This window comes from Microtus pennsylvanicus, chromosome X, assembly GCF_037038515.1.
Source record: "Microtus pennsylvanicus isolate mMicPen1 chromosome X, mMicPen1.hap1, whole genome shotgun sequence".
Taxonomy (NCBI): domain Eukaryota; kingdom Metazoa; phylum Chordata; class Mammalia; order Rodentia; family Cricetidae; genus Microtus; species Microtus pennsylvanicus.
In genome coordinates this window covers 75,087,661-75,102,514 of record NC_134601.1, presented here as the reverse complement: position 1 = coordinate 75,102,514, position 14,854 = coordinate 75,087,661, and the positions used below count along the sequence as shown (strand labels likewise).

At 34.3% G+C, this 14,854-nt stretch overlaps 1 protein-coding gene across 2 annotated transcripts in view; it reads right to left on the bottom strand.

Moving 5' to 3' along the window:
• The window catches only part of Pof1b (POF1B actin binding protein), a 70,798-nt gene extending 56,377 nt beyond the window's left edge, over positions 1 to 14,421 (bottom strand). For both annotated transcript variants that reach the window (XM_075957080.1, XM_075957079.1), the window contains exons 1-2: positions 14,345 to 14,421; positions 13,895 to 14,218 (exon numbers count right to left, since the gene is read on the bottom strand). In XM_075957080.1, the coding sequence (XP_075813195.1) occupies positions 13,895 to 14,179 (285 nt within the window). In that variant the 5' untranslated portion in view covers positions 14,180 to 14,218; positions 14,345 to 14,421. The remainder of the gene's footprint in view (positions 1 to 13,894; positions 14,219 to 14,344) is intronic.
• Between the last annotated feature and the right edge of the window lie 433 nt (positions 14,422 to 14,854).

The window sequence follows — 14,854 nt, the reverse complement described above, 5'->3', positions numbered from 1 at the left end:
ATAGCATTACTCAAGCTCCTCACACCTCCCTATAATTTACAATGGATTGACGTGCCTCCAGGATATTTTCCCACAAACAGAAATGTTTTACTAAGAAAGGGATAATTAAAATCATCACAGGTATACAAGGTAAACACTGACAAGTTTATCAGAAGCCAAGCTACAGTGGAAGTATAACATGTGTTTTTAAAACACTTGCTCAAACTGGAGACTGTTCTAGACACTTTTGCACCTTTTTTTTTTATCATTTTGTCTTCAACTTGTTACATTTTCATCTTGCCCTTCTTTTGTGTCAACTTCAATAACACAGATTCAGTATTTTCAGGCACCTCTGAATAGGTTCCTGCATTTCCTGCTAGAAGCTAAAAATTGTTCAGGTAAATGCAGAAGGTTACAGACTGTACAGCAAAAAGGTACATATTCTTCACTTCAAAAAATGATTCCAAATACAACCATGTGCTGATAGATCTGGTAAAAAGATCATGGGGAAAAAAAGAGAAGTTATTCTATATGAACATAATGCTTCTATTCTTTTTTTTAAAAAAAATTAGTGAGATATTTTAATAGCATATTAATTATACAAAGTAAATGGTTTCATCATGACAGTCACATGCATAAAATGTTGTTAGATTATAATTATCTTTTTATTGATCCTGCAAACAGTCATTTCCTGTTTCATAAGAAGTGAGAAATTGTTTGTGAATGAATCAATGAAGAGCATGTCATAATTTAAAGGTCACCACAGTAATAAGGTTTCTTTTTTTAGCAGTCTTTCTAAGTGTTTAATTTTGTATAAATCACACACATATGTATATGTATATGTGCATATAGAGAGAGAGCCTTTATACTGAAATCATTAAATTCAATGGGCAGTGATATTTTGATTCACACAGCTTTTGAACCACAACCTGATAATTAACTCCTGATAATTAAGTAAGGCACAGATGAGGTGTTTTGTTATCATGGTACAATAGAAAGGTGCCTGGGCTTGGAGTCGGGCTACATGGGTTTGAACCGTGTTATAGGTCTGGACAATTTGTGATATTGGGTAACTCTTGTCTCTTCTAGGAAGCTCAGTTTCCTCGTGTGGGAAACGACATGAGGTTGTGTGTAAACACGACTTAGATAATCCTTACTCTCTGTTTTATTTCTACTATTTCTATAAACAAAGGAAGATCATTTTTATACTTTAAACTTATTTTTCCATATTGGTTCCATATAGACAAAATAATTTTAAATTCTTTAAGCTTGTCATTTTTGTTTTCCTTTAATGATGATGTTACTGATGATGATGAGATAATAACACATATTATGAGTTTTCTATTTCAAGCAGCTTATATAGCATTTTCTAAGTCAATACTTAAAACAAGTTCATAAGAAAGGTACCAGAACAACCCTATTATACTCACAAGTGATGTTATATAAAGAAGCTCAATTTAATAGGTGAAAGTCATACAGGCAATATTAAGTACTAGAATTTCAATAAAAGTAGCATGGCTCCAGAAATCACACATTTAATCAATCTACATTACCATATTTATAACTTGCTTGATTATACTTTGTTTCATAAATTGAAAAATCTACTTATAAGGTAAGTTATGATTAGATGTATATTAGGAGCCTAAATACATTTTTATTTGCTTCTTTAAAATTAGTTCTTGTGAAAAGTAATATTTATATTTTTGGCTATTGGAGAATTAACTGAAGACTTTGTGCATGCTAGAAAAAGGGTTTTACTTCTAAGCTATATTCTGGCTATTGTTTTCTGTGGCAGCATTTCAGTATGTACCTCAGGCTGACCTCATCGTTTCCCTGCCTTTAGTCACAGTCTCCTTGAATTACAGGGGTGCATTATCACACCCATTTCAAAAGCAACTTTTGTATTCTTCAAAATATTACACCTATCTAAAAGTGATTGCATGAGGAGACAGTCCTGATTAAATAATTTAAGCTGTTATAAATTAAATAAAGGGTATCTGTAGACTGCATGATAGATTTGCAAAATATAGCCTCGGGGCTCTAAATTAAATAAGGCACTGAAGTTCTATTTACCACCTACATCATTTAATCCCTTTAATATTTCAGGATAGTTCTACTTTTTCTTATAAAATATACACTATATTATTGAGTCATCTATCCTTGTGGCTCAGAAATGATAAACATCACCTTGTTGTCAACTTTCTTTACACATAAGTCTGGTGAAATCAATGTTCATAATTACACAGGTGAGATTGGTAGAAAATCCAGGTCTGTTTGTCCTCTGTTGCCTCCAGTAATGATTTTCAGCTTTGACAAAGTTGTAACAGTGCTGCTCCTTCTCTTCCTCATTTACTTTTTATGAAGTAGACATGGCCTTGGCAATTTTAAAATCAGAGTGGATTGAAATCAGTTGACTTTTTGAGGAAATTTTGCCACACCACTCAAAATAATTTTCTACATCTTAGCACATACTTCATCAGAGCTAGAATCTTTGGTTTCCAGTAGGGAATTCACTATTCACAAAAAATGTATCCATTTTCAACTGTTAAAATAGCTATGTTTCTTCAGAGTTAAATCAGTTGAAGTGTAATGGGCCAAGTTCCTCAGTTATTTACTCTAATAACAGTGCTTTTCAGAATCACAGGGCAGGGAAGAAAGAAAGTCAGAGGCTGGGAAACTGTTATTCTCATGTAGACATTAAAAAAAAACCTACAAAACATACCCTATGTTCTTAATTTAAGAATTGTTTGGAGAATGGAATTAAAAATCAGAACAAATGCTATTTTTGTCCTCTAATAAGTTTTTATGCTATTCTATGGTGATAAAAATAGCATTATCACCAAATGGCTTATTATAATAAAAATACAAACATGTTTAAACTGAGACACTTTATTATCTAATTAGAATAAACTAAAGAAGATAATTGGTATAATGGAAATATTTGAAAAAGGCTTCTAAATTCAGTGATGCATAATTCATTGAAATAGCTGTGTTAACTTGGGAAGTTATCTTTGATGGTTGGAACACTGGATTTTTTAATTTGTATTCTTGTTTTATTTTCTCTGAAAACCAAGTCCTGTATAACCAAAGCTAGTCTTGAATTTCTGTGTAAGCCAAAATAACTCTGAACTTCTGATTCCCAAATCCTTTTAAGCCAGACATGTATGGCCACATGCCGTTTATGTGGACACTGGAGATCACACACAGGGGTTCATATATTTTAGACAAGCACTCTAGCAACCGAGCTGTATCTCCAGCCCTCATTCTATGTGTAATGGATCTTACTTGTTATGTAACAGGGTAGAGAGATAGATTGTTTAACAGACTATAATCTCAACCCTTACCAAAGTTATAATCAGTTAGCAAATCAAAATTTACAAATAAAGTGAAATAAGAGCTATAAGGAGTTAACTATAGAAACTTCAAGTGGTAAGAGGTAAAGTTAACCTCACCATAACCAAAGACTGGATTACAAAGAAATATTAGAGGAGGGTAATAAATCTTGCTACAATTTTGTCATGTGCAGAGAAGTGTAAACATTGGGGGCTTATTTCGAGAACAGAGGTTTATATTTGGTTGAATAAGATTTCAACAAAACAATGTATGTACATAGGAAGCAGATCACAAGCAGATCTAAAAGTCAAACAAAGAAATTTATAGACTGAATCTCACTGAAATTTTTATGGGGAGAGGAATGACATGAAGTGTTTGCAGAGTCCTTGAGAAGTTTTCTAGAAAAAAAATTAGGTGTATTGATTTTGGGAGTAATTCAAAATAATTTTGTATTAGAATATCTACATTGGATCCAATAACTTTTCTATAGTTTTGATTGAGTAAAAAAATGGACAAAAAATAAAAAAAAAATGGGCTAAGGGAAAGCTCATAAATGCTTGGCCCCATGTGATTAAGAACATGTGTCAGGAGCCTGTGTTGGAGAACAGCTGATCACATCACAATAGATTAAGAAACAGAGAAAGTGATCCAGGAACTGACCAGGGACAATACATACTGAAGGACATACACAAAGGGAACTTATTCTTTTAGAGAGACCACAGTTCCCTGAAAGTCTATAGATTCTCCAAAAACAGTGCTACCAACTCAGGCATAGATGTTTAAAACATGAGCCTGAGAGTGCCATTTTATAATCAAGCCACAATAACAGGCTAAAGTTCGTGTAAGTAGATAAGTGGGTAAGTAAGTGCTATGTTTGAGGCAAACATCTTTCCTTAGAAAGTTCCAAATAAAGCTTGGTGTGTAGATGAGTACTGAAGAGTTATAATAGTCCTCACAAGAGAATCTTTGGGCACATAAGTAATGTGTCAAACCATTAGAGGGTTATAGAATGAAATTTAATAAACAAAAGAACTTCACTTTGACAGAATTTCATCAGCAGGGCAAATACATGAATATATCTAAAAGCAAACTAATTAACAGCTACAAGCAACAATAGCTCAAGGAACTGATATGAGAACCAATCAAAATACCTGGCCTTTAACATCATATGCCATAACAATTGTGACAAATATTTATCCATCAAAACAACAGACTAAATATAAACAAGTCAATTTCAGATGCTTAATAAGACCTATGATCTGGAAAACAAAACTAACTGGCTCATTGAGTGACTTCCTTATGTCTATTAAGGTGATGTGCTGTTCAATTTTTTTAAGAAGCAATGTGTGCCTTTCTAGTTTAATTTCAAAGAAAGGCTGTGGAAGAATAACAGTCTGAAACAGTTCCAGTTAATAACTATGCCTTTACAAAAACCATATTCTGGAATTTGGAAAAGCCATAATCATAGAAAAGGAAGAAAAACCAGAGGTATGAAATACAAAAGGGGTAAGGGAAGGAGCAGAAAAGCAGAATAAAGAGAAAGAAAACGCTTACATTACATATTCTATTTATACATTTATTTTGATTTGCCTTTGAGTCTTGATTTTACAAATAATGTGCCAAACTTTCAGAGGTGTAAAGCCTGGGTGGAAGGACAGACCAAAGCAGTATTTTATGTATGACTCTAGTTAATTCAAGCTAATATCAGTTGTAAAAGTAGACCACATCTAGGGTAGTTGTAGATGAAAAAGCTGTAAGGTAAGAAAAATCTTAAAGATGACTTTTCAAGTGTGTTTTGAGGGGTAAGTACGATCAAAAGATATCTTAGTCAGTATTAACTATTTACAGAACCTGGAATTTAAATAACAAATGTGGCAGGGAAGTGGGGAGAGTGCCAAACTGAATATGTTTAGGAAACAGCAGTATGGATATCTGGAATAGGAGATGGAAAGATGTAATAAATGGGGGACAGATTCAAAAGCAGAATTGGAGGTCCCAAAATGGTCTTCACATCACCAAGAACATTTTGTGTCATTATGACCATACATTCCATATCAAGGTAAAGAGAGATCTTATTCTTTCAATATTTCCACTAAAGTTACCCCCAGGGCATTTGGACATTTGAAATAACTAAAAATTAATAAATTTCTTACATCATCATATGTTTTGATAACATAATCAGTAAACTTAATGGAAAATATTTTAAAAATTAATTCTGAATGACAACAAAAAATTTTGATCCTGAGAAAGAACATATTTCAGACAGAATGATATTAATGCTACATATTCTTAGGAAGTTTATGATGACCTCAAATTCACTATGTAACTAAGGCTGTTCTCAAATTCATTATGATCCTACTACCTCAGCCTCCTGAATGATGAGATTATACCATGTCCATCCTATCTTATTTATTTATGTTCATCTACATCATCTTAGGTGGTTTATAACTGGTATGTGTTAAAGAAAATAATGATAAAATGCAACAATGAATCAGATAGCACAGACTTTGTAATGGAAATAAGTCAAATGCCTATGCCAAGAATATAAAATATTGCATAATGGTTATAAGTATAGTCCTGCAAATAACTGCTAGCTTTAAAGCCCAGTTTTAGCTGTATGGAATTCCAAAGGTTATATTACATCTCTGTAATTCATGGACTTAGTCTGTAAAACTGGGAATGGTATAGAACTTCATTTATGAAAGTTCATAAAACAGTTCTGTAGAGTAAAAGTTAAGAGACAGTTCCAGAGAGGATATGGAATCCAAATCATGTGTACAAAAGGAAAAAAAGCCTGGGTATAGTGATATGTATTTGTAGGCCTAAATACTTGGTAGACTGAGGCAAGAGGATCACATGGAATTGGGAGTTTCAGGCCATCTTGGCTATCATAGCGAGACTGTCCAACTTCTTCCAAATGAAACAGACAGGAAAATGCACTATGATTAATAGGAATCACTTTTCATCTTTCTTCTATTCCTAACAACTTTCTCTTTAAAACAATGGGATTTAAAAAAAAATCAAAAGATACATGTTTACAAATATATGCATTTTGTTCAGGTCTCTAAAGTTTTTGTTTTGTTTTTACTTTTGAAATAGTTACTGTAAACTCACACTGTAGGCTGTAACTTCATTATTTCTTTCATCCATGTGTATCCATCATCACTGATCAAACAAATTAGCAGCACATGGATCATACATTTTTACCTTCAAATATTCCTTTAAATTCAATGGTCTTTAGAGACATTTCTTTATTTAGATAATGGATGGCTTGAGTTTATAGATATACACTGGTAGATAGGCATGTTCTGTATCTGCACTGCTTAGTACACAAACCAGTAGCCACATTCAGGTATTAAATGCTTAAAATGACAGTAGCATGACGGAAGAACTGAATTAGGTTTTAACTAATTGAAATATGAAAGTTAATAGCAATATGTGGCTATGGCTTCTGTACTGGAAGTACATTTCTTTGGTTTGTTTTCTTCCAAAATAATATTTTTATTGATTATTTGAGAATTTCACACAGTGCACTCTGATCACATTTACTTTTCAGTTAGTTCTCCCAGGTCCACTCCCTTACCTCTGTGCCCTATCCTCCCCAAAAGAAGAAAAATAAACCTAGTCCAATTTGTGTTGCTCATATACTCACTGGAGTGTGGAGGCCCAAAAATGTGAGCCTATTTCCACCTTGTCTGAAGGTCAGAGAGTTTTAGCTTGTTCAGAGTTGCTGACAAGTGTGGTTGCACATCCTGACCTAGGGTGTGGTTACTTGGTCTTTTTGACATTAAGATGGCCCATATTATAGGTATATCCACAACACCCTGAACAATGTTCAGGATATTAAAGCATACTTCTGCTTCTTCTTTGAAACAGACGGTTTGACCTTGGGAATGGCTGCCTTTAGAATATTTGGTCTAGGGTAGGTTCCCTGCCTAAACAACAGAATGTTTTCTCATGGATTAATGGCTTAATGGCTTAAGGTATTGAAGCAAGTAACTGTTCGAGTTGTCCTTTGTGTCCTTTGTATCATGTTAAAGCAGCCTTTTGTCTTCTTCCCCCTGTTGCATTGTAAAAATGTAAGAAATTTCAGTATTCACTGGAACTCCCTCCTGGTACTATCCTATGTTTTCCTGTTTTATTATTTTCACTTGTTTCTTCATTCTCTTTACTATTTTTCTAATCGCCATGTCCCTAACCTGATAAGCTGGTCTCCTCCAACACTGGAGCATGATCAAACTCCCAGTGCCCAGTACCTTAAAGAAACCTGAGCTTTTTCCCACCCCCACAAGAAGCCATCAACTGTGAAGAGCTAAACTTCAGCATCCCCATTCCAAATTTTAAGGGTACATTTCTAAGGAAAACATTAGGAGATTTTAATTCTTGGTGTAAAAAGAAAAAAATAAATTTTAAATTCTCATCTCAAATATTGAGTTTCAAGATAACAACTAAGAACATGAAGAGTTCTAAATTATGTTCTCTAAAGAATATTTGTGTTATTAAGCACTATAAATACAAGTTTCTATTTAAGTCTTCTGATCATATACTATACACTTTGTAAAACTGCTTTAATACTTTTCTCCCTATTCTTCCCTAATTGACCAAGCCCTATTAAGCTTTTCAAGCACATGAATCTACCTAATATTCTAATGTTAAATGAATGCCTACAGTGCAGTGAGGTTATTGAATTTATTTCCTTGCTTGTGCCACAAAGAGGTTTCGTTGACCATACTTTTAAAGAATCAAATAAATTAAGTGCTAACTATCTCAAAGATTGTACTGGATACCTTCACATTTACCTCATTCAGTAATCTCTGAAGTTCTGAAGAAAGACATCATTTTTCCTTTCCAAATAAGCAAACACAGATTCTAACAAGTCAAGTAATTTATTCAAGGTAATACAATACTTAACACTTAACCTGGTGTTTTCCACTATATATAATCCCATTTGACTGTAACAATAATCCTATGCATTCCTTGTTGTGATTTTCCCACTTTATAGATGAGAAAAATGGCATATACTGCTAAAGAGTTTCTGTACCAGGAATTGAACTCAGGCTTAAAATCCAAAGTACATTGTTTCAGAGTTCTGTTCTATCAGAATCCACTTGAACATTTAGTTTCTGAACATTTAAATCCTGAACGTTTAGTACCTACAGCAATCACTAGAACATTCCACAGAGAGCAATTTTGTGGGCATTTTCTCTGTAACTGCTTTTTGGACTACAGAATCTGAACCTCTCAAACATCTTTAACTGGCTTTTACCTATCTCTTGGTGGCTCTGGTCAAAGTGTTCAATATATTCAAGTAACAAAGAATAAATAAATGAATTAGGTAGTGGAGAATATTATATCCACACTGGAAGATTTTTTTGTATATATTTGAAAGTATATTGCAATGAACATGGAACTTTTTCATGATTTTTAATTTGAACTTTCAGTCTTCGCTTAAAGACTAATATATAATGCTTTCCAACAAAGATCATGGGAGCATTATGGATCCTCCTGTTAGTCCCAATAATTATAAGAAACACTGAAAGTATTGATACTGAGTTAGGTCTAGGCTCAGAAGTTGCAAATGAACAGTATTTTTTAAACTTTTTTGGTTTTTCTAGACATGGTTTCTCTGTATCCCTGGCTATCCTAGAACTCACTATGTAGACAAGGCTGACCTCAAACTCAGAGATTCACCTGTATGCCTCCCAAATGCTAGGATTAAAAGCATGCACCACTACTGCCTGACTCTGTTTTGTATTTTTATAGCTCTTTTTAAATTGAAAATAATTTTCTTCATACAATATATTCTGATCACAAGTTTCCTTTTTTCACCCACTCCCAAAATCTCCCCAACTCCCCATCCAATTAATTCCAGTCCCGTTTTTCTCTTTCTCTTATGAAAACAGATAAAACAATAATTAAAAAAATAATAAACGAGAATAAAAAAGAAAAAGCATTAGAAATACACACAAAAAACCCACAACCCATAAAAACACAGAATCTGAAACCATAATATATTTAAATCTACCTGACATTTATCCTGACAGAATTTCCCAAGGCACACTGGCACTTGAATAATGCTCCTGAATAGTGTGAAGAATGCTTTTGTTAGAACCTTTCAAAGTCAGTAACATCGTCAAACACCTGCCTTAGGTTATTGTTGAGATGTTATTCAATGTTTTATACAAGAAACATGTAAATTATAAGCACCTCTTTTCCCGTCCCGATGAGACAAACACTTCATTTACTTAGAATAAAAGTCTATGATTGTGTTGTATGTAAAGCAAAGAAAAAGTAGCTCCACTTTTTTCTTCTTTCAAGCCCAAATTCCTCACTTAACGATAGTTATTCCTGATTCTTATTCTCTCGGTCATTTTAAATGAAAGGGAACAAAAACAGAATATATAGTTCTTTTCAGTGCATGCTTTCTGTCTTTAGCTATTACTAGGATATATGCTCCCACAAATGTAAAGAAGACATTCTACTGGAATAGCTTCTGATGCAAAGTCCATTTCAATGTGCTTATTTAGAAACTCTTTAGCTTTTATACGAAGCTTAAGAGCATGACAAATCTCCCAGTAGTTTCACCATAAATTGCGAAGAAAGATCAGTTGATAAAATGCTTTGCTCTTCTTCCACTGGCTACATTCCCTTCCCATTACCACGGCCCCAGGACAGCTTGTAAATGTCACTGTCTGAAAGCTGGCCCCGAAATTTATCAGACCTGCTTTAACAAGAGACAATTGCCATGAACATTTTCACCCAGCAATTACTTGCACTAACAAATTCTAAAGCTTCATTTAATTGTGAGCATAAAGGGGATGACCAACTCTGAAAACACCAGCCCCTTTATCCCATGACCTCATTCGTTATTATTCAGGCAACCTACTTCCCTGAACAATCATTCTCTTTACTGACCACACCCTTGAACAACAATTTCTCAAAGACACACACCCCTCCACCCAGAGCAGAAAAAAAATTCTGGTAGGAAATAGAAATTTTAACACAGTAGGGAAGTCATTCACAGTCTTTGCAAACAGAGACAAAGGAAAATAGTAACGCAGACAGACCTCTGCCCAGGTGAACTGGCAGCAAAGGTCATTTCCAAATTCACATTTACCTCTAGGCTGCTCTCTGAGGCCAGATTTTTTGTGTTACAAGTTTTTAAATAAAAAAGAATGGCAAATTAGCCCATACATTAAAACAAAATATTTTATTTAATAAAATCCTCGTGGCAACATATAAACAAATATTTTAAATTGTACATCGGCATGTGCCACCTACAGCCCAGACTCTGTGTGTTTGCCCCCAAAGTGGACTTTCCTGTGACAAGCAAATGGTATTTATTCAGATCACACAATTTTCTGTAAAATAGGCACTTAAGAAGCATCTGTTCACTGAATGACTGGAATTTAAAATATTTAATTTTGATCCATTTTTCTTTCTCAAAACAGTTTCTCAGTATTCATGGAAAATATCTTGACCTTCATGAATACTTAAATTAGCCAAAGGAAAAAAATATAAGTCCGATGAATAATTCACATCAGTGTTGTTCATTTCAGACAGTATGCCATTTTGAGTTAATTTTGGTGGTTTAATATTTATGCGTAAAGGATTGAATTCTAGAGGGTTTTGTTGTTATTGTTTTCTTTGGCTTTAAGTGGCTTTTAGAACATTATTCATTTATTTCTAAGACCACATTGGGCTTAAAAGTGTTTCTGACTTTGTATGATTATTTTTGTTCCTGAGGGCAAACCTAGTAATTTAAATTCTACTATTAATTCAGATAACTTAGTAGCAACTGGTATCTACACTTAATTTTATTTGAGAAATACCCTATTAATCAGACAAAACAATAACCAAGAAAGCCATAAGTATGTCTCATCAATTATAGATAAGAAATAAAACAATATTATGTATCATATAGAAAGAAATATAAGTGTTTATATCCATAAACGTATTTTTAGTACACTAGAGCACAGTAGTTTAAAAAAAGAAATAACTAAATATGTTCTAAAACACCAGGAATAGAAAACACTAAATAGTTGTAAATGACATTTAGTTAAGTATAAAATTAAGATTAAAATTCATGAAACAAAGCAATGTGGCATAAATTGTTTCTCAAAGTAAACCTTTTACTACTGAAAAACTATTTTAAAATCTGAGTTCTCTAAATATCATATATTCACCAAGACAAAGCAAAAGCTTAATTGAATTCATCGTGGCCAGAAATTGAATGTTAATCATTATTATCTTGGCTTCACTTTGACTGACATTGCATAATTGCCACATATCAACTCATCTGAAATACGGCATCTCAAAGAGAAATTTTATTAATACCGTAAAAGGAGTTTTGAATAATATTTACTTCCCAGTGCCTAGATGGAATATAATAGAGTTACCATTATAGCGTAGACATTTTGTCAGCACGAAAGTAATTTCAGATCACATCTAGGACAACTTTACATAATGCCACAATCTCATCCCATCAACAAACAGGAAGACAGGAGAACTAAATAGAAGGGCTTCCTAATCATTAACATTGTGGTGACTATCTTAAAAAGCTGGTTTGTCGTAGTCCCTTTTATTGGCCTTCATATCCAAATCAATTTGAAATTTTATAGTCAAATTTCTCTTTTCTAACAAGGGAATCTTCTTCCTCTCTATCACATAGCTTGAATCTCATCTCCTTCCTCATCACTCACCCATACTTTTTTTTCTCTTTAGTGATTAATAACTCAGATATCACAGTGAAATCCATTCCTGTCTCTTATCTCAGCTACTAAGGTTACACTTTCTGCCCCTAAGGGTCTGTGCTATTTTTTTTTTCTACAAAGAACTAAGTTTCAGGATGGAAATAGTCTTAGAGGGATTAATTTGGGGAAAATTTTATAAAAAGCATAACCATTTTAGTTTAGACCTGACATTAGTATTAAAAAGGAAAGTTGAAACAAGGAACAAAAAATAAAACACAATTCTCAAAATTGTCCTATATTCAATATTTATTATTTTTTAATATTTTGCTCTTAAGTGTGTATCTATTATTCTTTTACTAGCATGTAAAAAAAGGCTGAGGGCTGAAATAACTGAAAAGTAGGATGCCTTCAGCGTTTTTAGGATAATAGTAATTGTTGTTTTCAACCTTCATCCTTTTGGAGGTATTAAGGAGCTAAGATGGCACCAACTTTCTTGCTGATTAACATGCTAATGTTGCATATTGGAATGTAAGTTTGCATCACTATGGTCACTTTATACAACCTGAGATTTTTTTAACTTTCATATTTTTCTACCCCCTGAACTCAATACAGATGACGGCTTTTCTTTCCTACAGACAGAAAGGGTGTGAATTTGGATAGGAGGATCTTGGAGGAGCACTAAACAGAACATATTCTATGAAAAAAAAATATCTTCAATAAAAGGAAAAAGAAAATTATTGTTATTAAATCCTAGATTTGTTATGTATTTTCCCTGAAATTATGCTAAGTGTTGAATAAAACAATAGTAAAATTGTTGTGCCTATGATTTGGAAGCAATCTGTATCTTTGAGGAAATCTTTTTTTGTTTCATTGTACATTTTAATAATATTGCTTCATATTCTACTTTATGTGCTCTCAAAAAATAATCTGTATTCTTTCCAATTGATATAGTAATTTAAGGTAGGATAAGATCCTGGTAATCATTTTATGAGGTCTTCATAGTATACTTTGTAAATATGATTTTAGTTTGGATAGAAGCTCACAGAAAGCTGAAAATATGTACATTTTATATAAAGATAGAGTTATAAAATCAAAACGGAAATTAATCTGTCGTTTTATATCGTCTTTCCACATTATTCTTCATGTGCTTGCCAGACTATTGGCACAGATATTGATGTTAAAAGCAAAACAAATAAAAATCTTAGAAATTATTACATTTTCAAGAGTATCTTAGAGATCCGTCTTTTGTAGCTTTCATATAATACTCATTTACCTTTTTCATGCTTTTCAAATCCTATAACCTGTCTCCTACCAACATTCCACAAATTATTCAGCTAGTACGTATAAGAATCAATGTGTCATTTTGACACATAAGAAAATTCTAAGACATATGTACCTGTCACTTAGCCAGGATCAGCATGCTATTAGCTGAACACAAATAACTACACGTCACTCCATATATGCCATTGTCTCTATATCATTCTACTTGGCACAAAACACCTGTTCGCTCCTGATATGAAGAGAATCAGTGGGGAACTGTTCTAAAAATAAACCTTTTTGCATTTAAGTTGATGACTACTTTTGTCGTTATAGGCAAAATGGTTTGCCACTTAGAACACATCTTTCAATCAACTTCAATTTTAAAAATGTGGCTTCCTATGCTCTGGTTAGATTATGTAAATCATTGGAATGGCAACCAACTAACCACAGGCACTAGTAAATGAAAAAATATAGCTAAGAGACAGAATTTGGGAGACTGTCCAACACAATTCTAACTGCAATCCACCAAGAGCTCTCTTGTAAACTACAGCGAATGAAACGGAAAGGGAAGTGAGGTTTAAGATGTGTTTCTTTTCCCCCAATAACCTGGAAAAGCTATCTTTTATTACCTGAGAATGGTCACTCCAAACCAAATTTTGGTAGGAGGAGGCAGTTTTGAGGGGGGAGAGCACTTCCCGTGAGCCGAGGGGGTCCAAGGCTTGCACCACCTTGTTCATAGGCCCACTGTAGGTCCTCACTCGCTCGTACACGACACTTTTTTCTGGAGGCTGCTGGCCTTGACTTGACTGATGGTAACAGTGGTAATGCTGAGGCTGGTACTGCAGTACCTCTGTGGGCTGCTGGGTCCCACAGCTGCCGCTGCTGCTCTCACTCCAATAGCTTGAGCTCATCATCTTCTCAGTGGTCAGAAAGGGTTTCCCCGGGTGCTCTCCCTAAGGAATAAACAGAAAAAAAAAAAAAAAAAACGATAACAGGGCAGGCCGGCAAGCAGGGACACGCAAAGAGGGCCTTTATCAACCAGCTTTTATCCCCGGTGGTGCCAGTGAGAGATGAGTTACCTGAGCAGCAGCAGGAGCAGGTCTGGCAGCTGCAGAGTAGACAGTACAGGATTTGAGCTCAAATGAAAAGTGGAGCCACCCTGGGAGATTGCTCCAGGAAATAGTACTGACACGCCCCAGAGGGGCGGATTCACCTGGCAGGTTTGCGTGCCAGGAGAGGCCCTGCCTTGCCACAGAGATAGCAACACGGCTTCCCAGTAGGTAAAGGAGTCTATAAAAGGCAGAGACAGAAGTTCAGGGCTGGAGATCGTAGGATTGGAAATCTGAAGACAAAGACACCAGTGTCCAAACTTGTTTGAGAAAACAAAGCTACTTTCCCATGGCTTGTAAACTTAGCAAAGGTGGTTTCAGCCTAAGTACTCGTTCCGGTATCTCAGTCCAAATTAAAGGGTATTAGCCTAGGGACAAACTAACTTTCAGAGATAAGTTTGCATTCTTCACAAACTCCTGGTGATGACAATGAGGATAATGCAGATTGCCATGGGAACGCCAAGAAAAATTTCTCTAATT